The 16759-nt window shown below is 55.0% G+C and overlaps 3 protein-coding genes and 1 long non-coding RNA gene across 9 annotated transcripts; 1 reads left to right on the top strand and 3 right to left on the bottom strand.

The window, feature by feature from the left end:
- Positions 1–107: 107 nt before the first annotated feature.
- LOC141575416 (uncharacterized) lies at positions 108–1915 on the bottom strand. The gene is made up of 2 exons (XR_012502962.1): positions 1778–1915; positions 108–317 (listed from the first exon to the last, which is right to left on the bottom strand). It is a non-coding gene; the product is annotated as an uncharacterized LOC141575416 (long non-coding RNA).
- On the top strand, positions 1810–3676 carry RNF181 (ring finger protein 181). Of its 4 annotated transcripts, none has more exons than XM_010958930.3 (5): positions 1810–1940; positions 2584–2714; positions 2896–3005; positions 3193–3267; positions 3539–3676. In XM_010958930.3, the coding sequence occupies exons 1-5, from the start codon at positions 1855–1857 to the stop codon at positions 3596–3598; spliced, it is 462 nt and encodes a 153-aa protein (XP_010957232.1). In that variant the 5' UTR covers positions 1810–1854; the 3' UTR covers positions 3599–3676. The 4 variants fall into 4 exon arrangements, with proteins under 4 accessions (XP_010957232.1, XP_074210622.1, XP_074210621.1 ...); XM_074354521.1 differs by lacking the exon at positions 3539–3676 and adding an exon at positions 3350–3531; XM_074354520.1 differs by lacking the exon at positions 3539–3676 and adding an exon at positions 3347–3531.
- A 654-nt stretch (positions 3677–4330) lies between these two features.
- Positions 4331–8668, bottom strand: TMEM150A (transmembrane protein 150A). Of its 2 annotated transcripts, none has more exons than XM_074354518.1 (8): positions 8514–8668; positions 7808–7988; positions 7307–7354; positions 6879–6965; positions 6189–6256; positions 5730–5857; positions 5329–5506; positions 4331–5098 (listed from the first exon to the last, which is right to left on the bottom strand). In XM_074354518.1, exons 2-8 carry the CDS (start codon positions 7870–7872, stop codon positions 4857–4859), a joined length of 816 nt encoding a protein of 271 aa, XP_074210619.1. In that variant the 5' UTR covers positions 7873–7988; positions 8514–8668; the 3' UTR covers positions 4331–4856. The 2 variants fall into 2 exon arrangements, with proteins under 2 accessions (XP_074210619.1, XP_074210620.1); XM_074354519.1 differs by lacking the exon at positions 8514–8668 and adding an exon at positions 8154–8381.
- Positions 8669–10895: 2227 nt separating this feature from the next.
- C28H2orf68 (chromosome 28 C2orf68 homolog) lies at positions 10896–16332 on the bottom strand. Of its 2 annotated transcripts, XR_012503065.1 has the most exons (5): positions 16118–16332; positions 15911–16029; positions 14898–15049; positions 14056–14533; positions 10896–13265 (listed from the first exon to the last, which is right to left on the bottom strand). XR_012503065.1 is itself a non-coding variant. In XM_074354722.1 (4 exons), the coding sequence occupies exons 1-4, from the start codon at positions 16222–16224 to the stop codon at positions 14411–14413; spliced, it is 501 nt and encodes a 166-aa protein (XP_074210823.1). In that variant the 5' UTR covers positions 16225–16332; the 3' UTR covers positions 10896–14410. The 2 variants fall into 2 exon arrangements, 1 of the variants encoding a protein (XP_074210823.1); XM_074354722.1 differs by having other exon boundaries at positions 10896–14533.
- Positions 16333–16759: the final 427 nt, after the last annotated feature.

Below are 16759 nucleotides of genomic sequence, written 5' to 3'. Positions count from 1 at the left end.
ACCAGTGCCTCTGAGAATGTTCCCCTGAGAATGAAATCTATTACTTTTCTGATGTCTTGGGATGTTCAGAGGACCAGTGGGACTCCAGATGGGATGACAAAGAGGAAAACACTTCCAAAATGTTTATATTACAAGGCTCTCACCCTCAGAGAGACCTTTGACCCTTGAGCACCTCTTCTCCAATCTCTCCGCCCACATTCTTCCTCAAACTTTACACCAGATTGTAGGTTGTGGGTGGGGGATGGGGCAGTGCGTGCAGACGGCTTCCTTCCACGGTGCTATAATGCAGAGTCACAAAGGATGGCCTGGAGTTTGCCCTGTAGGAAAGAATTTGGGCTTTTCAGAGCTCTAGAATCACATACAATCAAGCAGATAGTGCCTTCAGGGTGCCAGGAAAGATCACTGGGTAATGAAAAAGGCCATGGAAAAAGGAAAGGCCCTACCAAGACCTGGGAAGCAGGGCAGCCACTTCCTGGGCTATTTAACATCTCAAACTCAAGTATGGGTGGGAAGGGGAATTCAGGGTCAAGTGTGTAACAGAAGCAGCTCCTTGTGAGGTGGAGTGAGGGTTACTGGCAGAGAAACAAGAACAAACCCTTAATTTGTACGCAACTGTACCTGCACAGAGCCGGCTACTTCCGCTAGGCTCATTGTTACCTGCCTTTCCTGGGAAAGATGGAGGAAAGCACATGCCTGCACTTTGGTCTGCAACACCACTGACAGGCCCTGTGAATTCAGGCAAGCCACTTCCGGTACTTGGGGTTTACATATGTTAAAAAGGGATAGTGATACTTAGCTCCCAGGACAATTGTGGGGATTAATTACACCATACGTAAAATATATATCAATGTTATAGTTCTAGATGCCAAATAAATGGTAGCTGTCATCCAAATCATTTAATGTAGTGGTTCTCAACCTTGCCTCACACCAGAGAATCACCTACAGAACTTATAAAAATACCATGCCCAGGCAGGCCTAGATCAGTTAAATCAAAATCTTTGAGGGTAAGTATCAGACGTGGTTTTTGTTTTTTTTTCCCTAAAGCTACAATCCCGCCTTCTTCTCGCTCCGGGAGATTATGGGTGGCGAGGGATGCAAACCACTTATTTAATTCAAGCCACTAGTTGTACAGAAGCTAGGGGAGAGGTTGAGCAATGGGCTAAAGGTCACACAGATAGTTCAGAGGGCTGGTAAGCCCCCCGATTTCCCTGCAGGGATCGTCCTCCTCTCGGTTGAGGAGGTTGCCCCACCCTTTATTATCGTGCCTAACACAGAAGAAACGAGCAGGAAATTTTTGTTTGTTTTGCGGGGGTCATGGAGAAGTCAAGCGACAAGTCCTGAATCAACTAGAGCGCAGCGGGTGCAGAAGTGCCCGGCGGGGACGGGTTAGAGCAGCGGGAAGCGCCCTAACTCCAGGCTTCCCTAGGCTCGCAGAACTCTTGAGCCCTGGGCCAGCGCCTCCCTCTTTCTAAGAGGCCGCTAGCATCCGCACTGCCGAGACCCTCTTGAGCCGCAGAGCAGATCGAAGACCCCCTAAAGCCCGGACACTTGGCATTTCAGGGCTCTAGGGACGCGATCTACAAGTCCCTCCCAGGAATTTACCCCAAGCTGGGACTCCGAGGCGAATGTTGTCTGACTAGCCCCGGCTCCTGCCATTGGCTTCAGCCTTTTGTCACCTGGCTTTTCTAGCCAATCAGAGGTGAGAAAATTAATACTTCCGCTTTCGGTGGCTACTGTGCCCGCCTCTTGGATGCTCTGATTGGTCGTCCTCCCTCACCTCGCCAGTTTATTGGCCAGCCCCGCGAGGCCGCAGTCCAGCGGAGTCCGAGGGCTGTGTCAGACTGCTCCGCTGCCATGGCGTCCTACTTCGATGAACACGACTGCGAGCCGTTGGACCAACAGCAGGATGCCCGAACTAACATGCTGCTGGAGCTCGCAAGGTGAGTGCGCGGGGCTGGGAGGTAGGGCCCAGGCAACAGGTTTCTGGGCTGAGGCTGGCTGCAGAAGGCGGATTATCTGGGGTAGCGGATCCTGGGGAGGACGGATGAATAATCTGGAGTTACTCCGGCGGTAAGATTCGGGGGGAAGTCGATAATTTGGATCATCCGTGAGCAGCCTCGGCCAAGGGGATGCTGGGAAAGACTGAAGGTGGAGAGTAAGGGGAATCGGGACGGTAGGGCAGTGGACTCTAGGAAGTACAGGAGTAGGCGGGTCATGGGGGCGGGGTAGAGGCCGTGTGGGTGTGAGTAGGTACATTAGGAACACCAAGCACGGAAGCCACACAGCCACTTGGAATCTGGCTTTACTAGGTCATTCCTCCGTGGCCTAAGTAACTCCTCCTCTGAGCTGCTGCCTCCTGTGTAGAATGGGTATAAACAGCCTGCGTGCTTGCGGTTGCCGGATAGCAGCTGTAAGCCATTTCCCACTGTGCTTTTTGCCTACTGAGCACTACGAGGGGGTAGCTATTAGTACTGCTAGTTGGGCAGAGTATTCATCTGTTAGTTAAGCCTAGTGGATTGTGGGGGCAGAGAGAAAGTTTGTTTGTTTTTTTTTTTGGTCCTGAGCTGGCATCCTTCTTCCCAGGTCACTTTTTAACAGGATGGACTTTGAAGACTTGGGGTTGGTAGTAGACTGGGATCACCACTTGCCTCCACCTGCTGCCAAGACTGCAGTTGAGAACCTCCCCAGGACAGTCATCAGGGGCTCTCAGGCTGGTGAGAACACTAATTCTTTCCACTGTTTGGGGCAGGTCTGCCAGACCCACATCATCTGGAGCCAGACTATGGTGTGGCCTCTCAGTTTTCCAGGCCAGGTTGGGGCAGGAGTATCCTTCAGGAGCGGGAGCTGGGAGGTAGGGCCTATAGCAACTCTCCTGATCAGCACTCCCTCCTAAAGAGCTCAAGTGCCCCGTGTGTCTTTTGGAATTTGAGGAGGAGGAGACTGCCATTGAGATGCCTTGCCATCACCTCTTCCATTCCAACTGCATTCTGCCCTGGCTGAGCAAGGTACTGACTGCGTCCTTTCTCCCAGCACCCCCCCTGCCCTGGGCCCAGTTTTCTAGACTCTTTCTGTGTATGGTCTACTGGGAGAATCAGAGACAGGAGAGGAGTAGGGGTGGGAGTTGGGAGCCGGGGACGGATATTAGCTCATGAAGACCAGACCAGGGCTGGTACACTGCACTGCTTTTCTCAGACAAACTCCTGTCCCCTGTGCCGCCATGAGCTACCCACTGATGATGACACTTATGAGGAACACAGACGAGATAAGGTAGGGGCTGGGTAAGTGGAGGGGGTGGTAATGGGGCTCCCTGAGTTCTTATCCTTAGTGCTCTCGTTCCCCACCTCAGCAGGCCTGAGTAGGCCTCACGGTCCCTGACTCTGGCCGCCTTCCCAGTGACTTTGCTGAGGAGCCAGAGCCTTGGCAATGAAGATGTTAGGGGCCTGAAAACAGTGAAAGCCAGCCTCACGATGGCTACTCTACCCCTTGACCGACAGGCCTTCAGGTATGGCCCATGCCCAGCACACTTTCTTTCCTTCAGGCTCGCAAGCAGCAGCAGAAGCACCGACTGGAGAACCTCCATGGAGCCATGTACACATGAGGTGGATGGGGCTGAGCATCCATCCCCCACAGCATCTTCCTCTTGTGCCTCAAATCTCATTAAAGGTTTCTTTACCCATCCTGCGGCTGCGTTGCTCACAGGCCTGGGCAGGGGCTCTGTACCCTCCACTCTGTCGACCGCTCTTGGGGAAGGTGGTCCTGAACTGCAGAGAGTACCAGGCTGCGGATCCCTGCCTGCCAAGCCTGAGGGCAGTAGAGCCCAGGTCAAGAACCCAGCCACTGGACCAGCCAGGGCCTAGGCCCACGTGTCTGTGGTTGGCAAGTAAAATGTGTTAGGGCCTGGCATTCAGTAGTTGCTTAAAGATGGTAAAGAAAAACTAGTCAACATCTCCCTCCCCCTGCAATCTTTAGTCAACCTTAGAATCCCAGGAGCTTTCTTTAACTTCGCTGCAAAAAATCACTTCTAACATTTGAAGTCAGAAGGGACTTGCAGGTCCTTCCTCATATCCCCTGCTATGGAGTCAAACGTCAAAGCAGACTCTGAGCAGGGTAGGAAGTGTGAAACGGTCAGGTCAGCTCTGCACTATTTAAAGGCCCAGAAAGGGCTTCAAGCCCTTGAGGCGGATTTGGACAGCACTTGGCGTCCCTACTCAGAAACAGCAGCGGGCACTCAGGACCTCCCTGGCGGGGCAGGGACTTCTTCACATCCTTTGCCTAGAGAGAGCCGTCCTGGATCAGGTCCTCTCCAACTCTCCAGAACAGACTACAAACATGCAAATTAGAATTCTTTTAATAGATATAAAAAAAAAATACTAAAATACCCACGTGGTTCTGCTGTGTTATTTGCCCTAAAGAAAGGGGGCAGAGCGAAGAATCCCAGGGCAGCTCAGTGGACCCAAAAATGGGCCTTTCCACCGACTAAGAGTGCTTACCCCTGCCCCCCAACTTTCTCTCTCTTGCTGTTCCCAGCCCCCAATTCCTGCAGCAGGAAACCCCAGTGGTCTGGCTTTGGCACTGGGGAGTAGAAGGCACCTGAAGGGCTGGCTGGGTGAATGAGGATACGTGACCTTAAAACGTAAAAACAACACTGTGGTGTGGGGAGCGGGCTGTGCTCGGGCAGTGCCAGGGCCCGCTCCTCTATGGCACAGGTGGGTGTGGGATGGCCACTCCTCCAGGAGCGAGGAAGCCTGCGTCCCAACAGAATACTTTCTCAGGATTGTTTTTTGGTACAAAATAAATGCAAAGGAGCGACAGGGTCGGGGAGCTGTGGAGGCCGGACCAGCCATCCTCCCCAGACCTCAGATCATGGCAACGCTCTCAGGGGCACAGTTGAGGTGCGTGGAGGCGCTGCTGCTCCCGGAGGACTTGCAGGCCCGGCCGGGGGCAGGCTGCAGCGCAGCCACCAGTGTCTCTGAGGAGACTGCCCCGAACTCGTAGCTGAAGGTACCGTAGAAAATGAGGAGGTCGATGACATATACCCACTCACACAGGGCTGCCCCGTGCTGCAGCTGGGAGCTCTCGTGGATGAAGAAGACACCATCTGGGATGGGGCTAAGGAAACGTTCAGTAGGATGTGCAGGAGCCTGGGGACAGCCTTTCTGCTCCCCAGGTATATGACTAGGCTGGGGCATAGGACCAGGCCTCGCCTACCGGGAGGGGAAGCAGAAGACCACACTGGGCAGGGGTGACCGCCCTCCACCCCCTCATCTTGGGTGGGAGGGGCCCTGGGCTACAGGAGTTGTTCCTGGCTGCCCTGTCCTGGAAGGATACTGAGGATCAGAGTGACAAAGGCGATAGCTGCCAGCAGGATCCGCAGGTAGGCCACAGCCAGGTCCTGGGGGGCAGTGGCCCCATGGTAGGAGAGGGCACAGTGCAGGCAGACAAAGAGCAGGCCGGCGGTGAAGGCCACGCCAGTTCCCACGTAGTGCAGAGACTTAGCGTGATCCACCTGGGCCCAGACGGGGCTGATCTGTGAAGCAGCCCTACTCCCCACCCCCTTCACACCACCTGTCCTCCCCTCTTCTCCCATCTTTCCCTCCCAGGCCCTCCCGTCCCCACTCCAACCTTGAGGGGCTGCTCCTGCCACGAGTCAACCCTCAGGAAACGGAGGGCCCCTGCAGACAGCCCAGCCCTGTTAGGGGGAGTTCAAGAGGCAGCCAGGCGGGGCACACCTGAAAGTTGCTGACTACCACAAGGCCCGCGGCGTTGGTGCAGCCTGTGATGAGCGTCGTGGTGTTAACCCAGGAATGACGATTCTGCTCCAGCAGCTGCCCATAGCGCAGGAGGCAGATCAGGGCCACTGGGGGAGGAGAGCACAGGTGGGGCTGGCAACTTCCTCTGGCCCTGACCCGGCCAGGCTAGCCCGCCAGCTTCCCCCCAGATACACTGAGGGCCGGAAGGGAACAGAAGGGCAGGCGGGGAACTGGGCTTCCTCAGGCTTGGGGCAGCAGGGTGGCCGTGTGGGAGCCAGCCTTTGGCCTTCGAGGAACAGGAGAGAAGTGGCCAGTCTAGCCTTAGCGCTTAGTGGGGTGGGCTGGGCGAGGCCAGGGCTTCCTGGGCCTTTCTGGGGACTGGGTGTGACAGTGGGCTGGACTGGGCTGGGGGGGAGGGGTGCTGAGAGCACAACTCACCCATGAAAGCACCCATGTTGCCAATGAGGCTGAAGAGGCAACTCTCTGGAGGGTATGTGCCGCACTTGCTGAGAGGAGGGGGCGAGGACAGAGTGAGGCAGGGGCCGGAGCACTGGAAGGCCCCCGTTCTGGCCTACCTGCTCTCCTGTGCCTTATCTGCGCCTGTTCCCCAGCAGGCAAGCCACTGATGTGTGAGAAAGGCCAGTGTCCCTCACAAACACTTGGCCCTAGGCTGGCCGCACCCATCCCCTTCAAGGCAGAGCTCGTGTGTATCGGGTTAGGGAATGCCCAGGATGGCTCAGCAGACCTCGAGACTCCTTGGACTCCCTGAGACTGGCAAGGCCTGCAGCTAGTCTGGCTTTCCTTAAGCCAGAACCTGGGCAGGGCAATCAGAGGAGCCTGAACTTAAATCCAGGTGCCTCCACTTACAGCTTAGTGACCTGGATGGACAACATAGCTTGGTCTCAGTTTCCCTGCCTATAAAATGGTGAAACAACAGCTGCCTCAATGCTGGGAGGATTAAATGGCCTTATGCATGTAAAGCATTCAGCACAATGTCCGGCACATAGTAATTGGGAAGTAGTATTGTAATTAAGTGCTCTTGAGAGAATTATTATTCCTGTGACTCAGGGACAGGCCTTTGCTTGAGGGCCTTGTGTCTCCCTGACCTGCCTGGTTTCTAGGCCTTACCTGATGAGGGGGACATCATCCAGGGTACAGCAGGTCTTGGGGCCCCCTGGCTCAGTGGGGTCAGGAGAGCAGGATTCGTTGTAGGACCTGACAGGCAGGACAGAGAGTAGACTAGGGGGGAAGGGGTTCCCCCAGGCCCTTGGCCTGTAGCCTCAGGCTGCTTGGAGACCACCCTCCCAGACCTCCCTCGGCAGGGGCAGAACAGGCCACTTCCCAGGGCCCGCCTGAGACAGAAGCCAAAGGGGTGAACGATGGTGAGAAGCAGGTAGGTGGGCACGAAGCCATGCCTGGGGAGAGGCAGGCGCTGCCAATGTCAGAGAAGAGCAGTGAGGCCCAGTGTCTCCATCTGGCTCGAGGCAGCCCCGGCCCAAGAGGAAACAGAGATGAAGGGAGCTTTAGAGTGAAGCTGTCTGCAGAGTGCGCCATACCAGTTCTCCACGGGGCACACGTGGTGGTTCATCACGGCCATGGCATACCTGCGGGAGCACAACTGTCACCTGGCCCCCATGACGCACCCAGCCTGCCCCCGCTGACTCTTCTCCTTTGGTTCTGCCCTGAATCAGCCTTATTGTCTTTGCTGGGGACTCAAGCTGGGGTTGGCCCTGCAGCTTGACACTACACTAAAACCCACTGCATGGCCCCAAACCACAAGACCTCTGGAAGTTGCCTTGGCTAAAAGTCTGTCCATCAGGGCCACCCTGCTGGACAGCAGTGGTGCCAGCTTGTCCCAAGGGGCTGTGTGCCCAGGCACTAGGCCAGGCTTTGGAGGCAGCCAGAGTGACCCTGGGTACCACCTGGGAGCCTGCAACAGGACAAGGGACTTTGTGTGTGCCATGAGGCTCCTGTTGGGTCCTGGCTGGGCCTCGTCCCTCCTCAGGCTGGGTCCATTTTGTCCCCTAGTTACCTTCCCCCTCCCCCTCTTTACTTACACAGTCCATAGGCCAGTGATGGAGAATGCTGACAGGCTGACAGGAAGGAGGATCCAGGCGGTCATGAGGAAGGGAAGCCAGGGTGGTGGTGGTGTGGGGAGGAGGACAAGAGGTAGGTGGGGAGGAGGAGGTTAGCCCAGCTACCTCAGGATACTTGGCCAAAACCATCAGCTGCCCGGGCCTGGTGGAGAGAGACAGGTCAAAGTCCAGGGTCTACTGACTGGCCAAAGCCGCTGCGGGGGAGAGGAAGATGATCAACGCCAGATTTAGGGCTCCCGCTGCGGCTCTGAGCGCCCACACTTGGGGCTGCGCCCACGCCGAAACGTGGACACTCTTCGGCACCTACCGGGGGGCCTCCGCGCTCCACCCAGATGTTCAGATGCCGCGGGGCTCTAAGATTTGGAGAGTCCTACTCCCTCGCCTGAGGGTTCTGGGCTGGGAGAGGCTGGCGTCAGGACAGTCCAGGGGGCCACGCCAAGGGAAGCATGGGAAGGGGGTCCGGGGCCCGGTGGAGGCGCGGCTGCCCGCCCGCATCCACCTGACCACCGGCGCCGCGGGGAAGGGGCGGGTTCACGTGGGAAGCCCAGCCCGGCCCCCGCCCGCGTGGGCGCCCGGAGCCCACGCCCTGCGAGTCCGCTGGACCCGGGGTCCCGTGCCCGCAGGTGATCCCTGGAGGTCCCGGGAGAGGAAGGGGCCCAGTACGCACCTCCCCGAGCGCCCCGCCACCGCGCCCTGCTCAACCCCCGCGTGGCGCCGTCCCGGCTGCGGCCCTCGGAGCGGCCCTGAATGGTTTAAAGGGCCGAGCGGCCCCGCCCCCGGCGCCCCGGGCCGCGCCGCGCCGCCCGCCGGGACGTGGAGTCCGCGCCGGCCCGGCCCCGGCGCCCGCGCCCAGCCGGAGACTACAATTCCCGAGCCCCCGCGCCCGCCTCACGCCGCACAGGTGGGCGGCGCTTGGACTTCGGGGGTCCGGGGGGCGGGGGCGTGGGACCGGAGCGGAGGCGCCGACCCGGGACGCCAGAAGGCTAGGATGCCCGCTTGCCCTGCTCCTGCGGGCACCGCCTTCCAGCTGCCCATGTGAGTGTCATCGTGCACGTGGCTGGAGGGAGCCTCCCTGAACCCCTGGGCACATTTTGCAGCCTGGACTGGCCGACAGAGAGACTTCAGGGAGCCTACCTCTCTGTGGCGCCCGTGCCTGCCTCTGTTCAAGGCGAGGCGGGTCTGCAGAGAGGCAAGCACAAAGCCTTGGCTGTTGCTTAAGAAATTCAAGCGCCCTGGATTTGGCTTCTGCTTCCCTCGGCTCAGCAAACTCTGGAGGAGGGCTACTTTGATCAGATACTTTTTATTTTCAAAGGTACAAGTACACAGAGTACTGTCCAGAAGTCAGTGTCCAAAACATGTTTCCTGACTGCTGAGCAATTACTTGAAACAATATCCATTCCAAGTAGACACACATGGCCAGGTGTTGGTAGGCAAGAGACAGGAGAGGAAGGCGGGAGACCCGGAGCAGTTTGGGAAAAAGCAAACAGGGCAGTGTGGTGATAAAATACCCAATGGCTTACCAAAACTAATGTCAACTGAAAAAAATGAACAGCCTAAGAGTTGAGAATTACGTTTTATTCTGCAGACTTTCTGAGGACTCAAGTCTTGGAGGCAGCCTTTCAGACAGCTTTGAGATTGTTCAGAAGAGGTATGGGAGGAGCCAGGATATAGGAGTTTTTACATCAAAAACCAGATAGTCTGAACATTGAAAGATGACTGTTAACTAAAGAAAGCCAGACAAGATAATGAATTTAGCACTTTTCAAGGTAAGGGAAGGTTCGAGTCTGGACTCACTGAAGTCATTCCTCTGATTAGCGCCTTAACAATCTAGGGCCAGTAACCTGCTTTTCTCCATCTGGATCCCCTCAGGGTGCACAGTGGGGGGTGGCTGCTGGCTTGAGGGCCACAATGTCCTTTATTTACTGATATGGCAGGCGACATTCTTCGTCCACGCTTAATTGACCAAAGGTGCCCTCCTGGACACTCTGGATTAAAAGCAATACTTCTTACACACACCAGAAGTGTGCCTGGCATTCTAACCGGCAGCCCGGCATCTGTTGGAGTCCTTGTGAGACAACACTGGGGCTGAAAGACCTTGACATGAAGGAAGCATGGGCCCAGGCTGCCAGGAGCAGAGGTGCTTGAGTTTGGCAGCATTGGTGAGATAGATAATACGGAGAAACAGGGCCTTGTCCTGTGGGGGAAATGGGAGCAGATAAACTGGACAATGGCTTGAGGAAGGAGAAACACTTTTGGACCTAGTGGGAGGTAAAAATGGAAACAGGAAAACTGTCGGAAAGCCCTTTTCCAAACTGCGTCAGGACAAGTACTTAAAACAGGATTAAGAAGTATGGTTGTGCAGTGGTCGCTGTACAAGAATACCCAGCTGAAGGTCCAGCTGGGTATAAAAATCCAGTCCACCCCCTGCTGGCCATACTCTGCGCCCCAGGACAAAGGAGTGCCTTTTTTTTTTAATTTATAGAGAAGCACCACTTTCCTGCCCAGGTGTGTTCCCACTGGAGTAGGCACATTTTTCTCATCTGCCCGATGATGCTGTGAACTCTCAGCATTTCCTCCTTCATTAGAAGCTTTGCGATTCTTAATCAACACTTACTATACCCCACTGAGCTGGGTTTCCATTCCTCTCCAACCATCATCATGGGGAGGGCCTGAGCGGACCACTCAGGTTCTAAACTGGCTGTCCTTTCACCAAATGGTGGGCAAGACCAGCACTCCAGAGCCTTGACAAGGAGGCAGATTTTGGCTTAATATGGCCGTCTGAGTAGTCCCTAAAATAGGATGATTTTAGGCCCTTTATGGGTCACCGGTTGGGAGGAATTGCATTATCAGGTGAGAAATTGGACCAAGTGTCTTTAAAATTCCCTTCCAGCTCTAATGCCACATGAGTCTAGTTGTTATGCTCCCACCAGGACAGTTCTTAAAATAGGCAGAACTAGAAACAAGATTCCAAGTGCTGATTCTGTGGTGCTGAGTGGCTTCAGGGCATGTAACCTTCAGTTCCCTATGTACACAAGTGATTTCACAACTCTTGGCAAAAATAGTATGTTTATTGGTTAAAAACAATACTGTATTTGAAAAGTACCTTCCTTCCAGGATTTTCAAATAATTCGCACAATTCACTTTATTCATCCACACAGAACATTGGAAATGAGAAAACAGAAGAATGTATGGCTTTTTATACATTTAACACAACACAACTAGTGCAACCGGCCTCGCATTCGGGTGGCTCCAAGAAGGCAGAGGAGCCATTCACTCTTTTCCCTTCTGGCATCACTCCAGCTGCTGGGGAAATTTGGGGCGGGTGCCTATGGCTTCTTGGTCATTTGATTCCGCAGGGACAGGACAGGAATTCAACAAGGGAGCTTAAAACGTTTCAGACAACTGTCAACATTCCACGGTGATTCTCCCCAAAGAAGGCTCAGAGGTAGCAAAGCAGTTTGTCCTTATTCTTCTATCTGCAAAGGCCTCACTGACATTTGTGAACCAGCTGGGGATCCCGACCCTACCATCCACGGACCCTGCCAAATGCACAGCAGGCTGGATGCTTGCCATCCCAGAGGGTTTCTTCCAGCTCCACGGGCTGATCTCTAGATGGCAGTGCCCCTCAAAGTGGGCCATGCAGAGGCTTGTCCACAGGGAGAGGCATTTGTTATTGACCATGTTGGTGATACGAGCTGGCCTCCTACTCACTCAGGACAAAAAGCTTTACATTCTTCTTTTCCCTTCTTGCATTACATTCTTCAAAGACTTCCATGCTTGCCAACTGGCTGGAACTCAAGCTTTAGTGTTGACTCTTGCACAGGCCAAAGCCCCTGCAAATCCCAACTTTCTTCTATTTGTAACATCTCCCACTGCGGCCCAGGAAACACAAAGCCTTAAAACCCAAGGCTTACCCTCAGTAAGGGACGAACGCTGCATTTTGGGTGAACATGAGATGTGCCTGTCAGGCTACCAGACTTTCTTTTTCCCCAGCAGCTGGGAACACATCTAGTCAAATGAGTGTTGATTCGGAAGCAGCCTGCTGGAAGGCTCCAGCCAGTCTAACACTGTTGCCACTGCACCAAATAGCACATTGTCTTTGGGGCATCTCTAGAGCCTCTCAGAAATGCTCTGGAACATGCTCCTTGATGGCAAAATGCTGATTTTTAAAAAGAGCTAAAAGACATTGGGAGGCAAGGCTGGCAAATAAACTGGAAGGGACCATCTTGGACTGGGATGAGGTGTGGCAGAAGCAATGAGTCTGAGCAATAAGGCTGTCAGCGGGCTGAGGGCCATCACTAGAGAAGCATTTCAGACACGCCTGGAGCAACAGCAATCACACCACCAAGAGGCCCGCTTGGAAGGACAATGTCTCACTTAAGTACCAGGCTTAGTGCTCTATAGTCATGTGGCCTAAATTAGCTAAGAATTAGAATGCTTTCTTGAGTGGGAAGTACTTTATATGCACTTGATAAGCCAAGTCCCTCAAGAAAAAGTTTACAAGCAAGATGTTCCCATCAGGCTCTTACCTGTGAGTGAGGACGACGTGACAAACACACAGGATAGGATAGGTACCCACTTCTCACAAAACAGGGATGGGGGCTAAAATTTCAGGGGCCATGCCCCCTGCCTCCTCTTCTGGTCTTGTTTCTAAATTCTCTTAAGAAATCCAGAACCAGGCCATCGAGCTGTGAGATGATGAATCCAAAAAGTATTTCTAGGCTCAGTAACTGAAGGTTCCAGGGAAACCCTATCTCCAAGTCAGAAGATCAGCTGAAGAGCTGGAAGACTAAAGTGATTGGTCCTCTGAGCTGCAGAGAGACTGGGGACAGAGCATGGCATCATCTCCTCGACCCAGGAGGCTCCGGAGCATAGTTAGTTAACCGTGTAAGTCAAAAGGCACTTCCAGCCTGGCTGACTGAGGGCAGACTTTTTCCTTTGAAAGTAGGACTGAGCCCAGGACTGGCAGGTTTAAGGCATTTAACCTTGGGCCGGCTCTGTGGGTCAGAAGCACTCCAGTCCCTGGGTGCCTTCACAACCAGGCCCCTCTAACTTATCCATCTCACTCACCTTCCCAGCAAGCTGTGACCTGCTGCATTTTCATGACGTACTTAAAGTAGCTGCCTTGCCCCATTTCTGAGCTGGTAGATTTTCAGGGGTGTAGGGCACAAACCAAAAGCGCCCTCGAGTGTCCTTAAAGAGAAAAGCTGCTCTGAATGACCAGCCACACTGATCTTGAGACCCTGATGTGAAGAAACCTCTGGCGCAGGGGGACTTTGGCCTGAAGTCTCAGTGCTCACAGGCTCACTTAAACCCCAGACTTCAAGTCACTGGGGTCAGGCCCATTTGCTGGAAAACGGAAGTGGCTTGGAACTGCAGTGCACAGGACTTCTTATGGACTTCAGCCTTTAGCCTAATCCTGCATTAGGAAAAATGTTCACTTAGGTGACAGCAGTGATATTCCTGAGATCCTCAGGGTCTCTTAAGAGTTTATATACTCTTGAGAGGTAGGAAAGGAGAAAGCACAGAGGAGGGGAAGGGCAAGTGACAGAATCTTGTTTCACTTCCTCTGGGGTGATGTTCTGCACACCCCCACCCCCCCCGACTAGGGTTCCAAACAGGCAATTATTGCTAATATTGAATTTCCCTTTGCATGTACGCTCAAGACTGTTACCACATTTGGAAACGCAGTTTCAAACTTGTGTTGGTAATTCCCTTTTAGCCTGAGCAAAAGGTGGTCTGTTCAGAGCTAGGGACAACTCTGGAAGCTGGAACTCTACAGTCTAGCCAAGGCAGGTTTTGTTGCAAGAAATCCTTGCAGTTTAGTTCCAGGATCATCTTTCCAAGTCCCCTTATCTAGACCCTGTGGAGCAGTGGGGTGTGAGAGAAACCTGCAAAAGCTGTGGAAGGGGAGGGAGCCATGATTGCAAGTGGGCCTCAAAGAAGATGCTCTCCCACTTGATTGGTAGCAGAAACACTGGGAGTGCTTGTCAGAAAGGTAGACCCTCCGGAGCCCCCCACGTCCAAAGTCCTGAGCAGCTGTAGGTGCATAGTCACGTTGGGAGGTGGGGATGGGGTAGAACTGATGGATTTGGAGACAAAAAGATGAGGGAAAGACAAGAAGAAACAGCTAAAAAGAAGATCTAGGAAAGCACAGACGGAAGTGAGCAGAAGCGTGGAATAAAGGAATTATAACGAACACAGCTCACAGAGCTGGGCGGAGCAGCGGCGGCCAGGTGTCCTGAGGCATGGGATCTCTGTAAGAAAGCAGCACGTTGGCAGAAGGCTTCATGAACCGCAGCTCTCTCTGGAGTCTTGGCTTCCAGAACATCAAGCCAACCAAACAGAAAGCTCAAAAAATTCCAGAATATTAGTCTGGTCAAGTAGGCCAACACAAAAGAAAGAATGGCTACAAGGGACGTGGCCAGGTATGGTTCCTGCAATGCCCTTTTCCTGTGACCGTGGCAGCTTTCGGTGGGGGTGGGTGGGACTCAAGATCAGCCCAGACTGGTCCTGGCACCTCCGAACTAGGGGCCAGCTCCCTGGGCAGCGAGTCCAGCCTGGTCAGTGTCGGCTCTGGCGCTTTGCAATCTCCTCCTGGATGCGCAACTTGAGGGCCTCTCGCATGGGTGGATCCAGAGGCGTGTGTGCTGATACCTCCTCACTCACCTTTCCTGGGTCATCATCCTACGTGGAGGAAGAGTCAGGAAGCTCAGGGCCGGGCCTGTTCTGGAAAGGCGACCAGCCCTGTCCCTAGACAACACTCTCACAGAACTCCGTCTGACTCACAACTTCTTGCCAGTGCCTGTCATTTCCCAGGTGTCCCCTGTAATAGTGACTCTTAACTGGGGCCATGAGCCCTCCCTGGTGCCTGATGAGAATCACTGTGTCACAGGAGCAAGTGGTGCTCAAAAGCATCGCCCAGCAGTCTGTGCTCCCATGTGGAGCAGACACTTCCCACCGGCCCTGAGGAAAACAGTGGCTCGGGGTCTGGCAGTGATTTCCACCACAGCCCAGGACCTTCAGGCTGAGCTGTTTCCACCAGGCGTACCTGATACACGATAACTGACGTGATGTCTCCGCTGTCTGCCTCGAATTCTAAGCAGAAGAGCTGATGGCCAGGAGGCTCTGGCTCAGAGCCGCCACTACTGCTGCTTTCACCGGACTCCTCACAGTCTGGGTTGCTTGGGTGGACAGAGCCATCTGGAAGGATGAACCAGAGTGACAGGGAAGCGGGGAAGGCTGCTGGAGCCCCTGCCCAGAGATGATACAGGAACACACACTGTAAAGAAAGCCCCAATCTTCTTACACACCCAGAATGTGTGTGTGTGAAATGTGCCGCCCATCAGGAGTCCTGCCCCTGGACCAGCACAGCCCTATCACGCAGTAGGCACACAACACACATTTGTCTACAGCATTGGAAGACAGTGGTGAGGCAGATAGCACTCTCCCTCGGTTCAAATCCAGGCTCTGCCATTTACTTCTCAGAGATCTCAGATGAGTTACTAAACCTCTCTGTACCTGTTCTTCTGACTGTGAAACAGTTCCCTTGCTATGGAGTCCTCTGGAAAGTAAATGAATTAACGTGCATAACGTCTAACAACGCTTTAAGGGAGTCTCAACAAATTTAGTCTCCTATCTTAACTACTGTAATCTCTGGGTCGCAGGGAAGCTGGGGGAAAAGGCTATTAACTGGGTTTGGGCCTCAATCCACAATTATGTCTTGTTTGCCTAGTGCTGTGCCAAACTTTTTCTTCTGTTAGGTGGTGAGAATACGAAAATAAAGTATGGTGGGGCAAACCAGCAGACCACTTCTTGCAGACTCCCAGGTATGTCCAGCAATAGCGATGCCTAACTTGAACCCTCCCTGTTCTGCGGGGAGAATCAACTGGGCGGCGATGGGGAGCCTCGAGGCGGAGGTTGCGGGAAGGGACCAGATGAACTGAGCCTTGGGGGATAAGAAGGGTTTCTTTCCATATAGAAAAGAGGAGTGCGTCGAGGCAGAGGGCCTGGGGCCAGAGGAGCGCGGGGGCTCGAGGAGGCAGGCGGGGCGGGCGGCCTCACCTCGGTGGCGCGGCAGGTACACCTGCCGGTCGGGCTTTCGCGGCCGCGTCGGCGCGGGCGTGTGCCGCCTCCTCGCCTTCTCCTTGGCCGCCTGCTTCACCTTCTTGTCGTAGTCGTCCCTGCGGGGAGCCGAGCGGGAGTCAGGGGCGGTCGGGCCGGGCCGGGCCGGGCCGGGGGTGGCGGCAGCGGCGCGGGGCGGGGCGGTACCGAGCGAGCTGGTTCCGTCGGATGTGGTGCAGGAAGCCGTGGCTCATGTCGAGCCGCCCGCCGGGCTTGCAGCAGAGGCCCGGCCCGGGACCTGGCGCCCCTTCCATCTGGAGCCCTGGGTGCGGAGCCGCCGCCGCCGCCGCCGCCTCAACGGCTGCAACGGCGCTTCTCCCGCCGAGAGCGCTCGGCACCGCCCCGCGCTCGACTTCCGGCCCCGCGCCCTGACGTCCGCCGGGGAAGGGCCGGCCGGGCCGAGCGTCCGCGCGCGCGGGGTTCCCGGCGCGGGCAGGGGGCTGCGAGTGGGGTTGCGCCGTGCGCGACTCGCACTCCCCCGGAGGGCTTTTCCTTTGTTACACACCGATAGGAAACCAGGACTAGATACATCCGAAAGTTCAGAAAACCACAAAGCACCCATCACACCGCTCAGCCTTCGGTGCGGAGCTTTCCCGTCCTGTTTCCTGTGATGGGCTGCCGTGAAACTTCCATCAATAGCTGCGTGACCTTGGCTGAGTCCTGAGCGCCGCTGTGCCTCAGTTTACTCATTTGTAAGTGGGAGCATTGAGATCACCCACCTTCAAAGAGGTGATGAGGAGGCGAGTGCCCGCGCAGGGCACAGAGCGGCGCTCCGGCCCGCCCCCGGAC

The sequence above is a fragment of the Camelus bactrianus genome, chromosome 28, assembly GCF_048773025.1.
Source record: "Camelus bactrianus isolate YW-2024 breed Bactrian camel chromosome 28, ASM4877302v1, whole genome shotgun sequence".
NCBI lineage: Eukaryota > Metazoa > Chordata > Mammalia > Artiodactyla > Camelidae > Camelus > Camelus bactrianus.
This window is presented reverse-complemented; position numbering and strand designations above follow the sequence as displayed.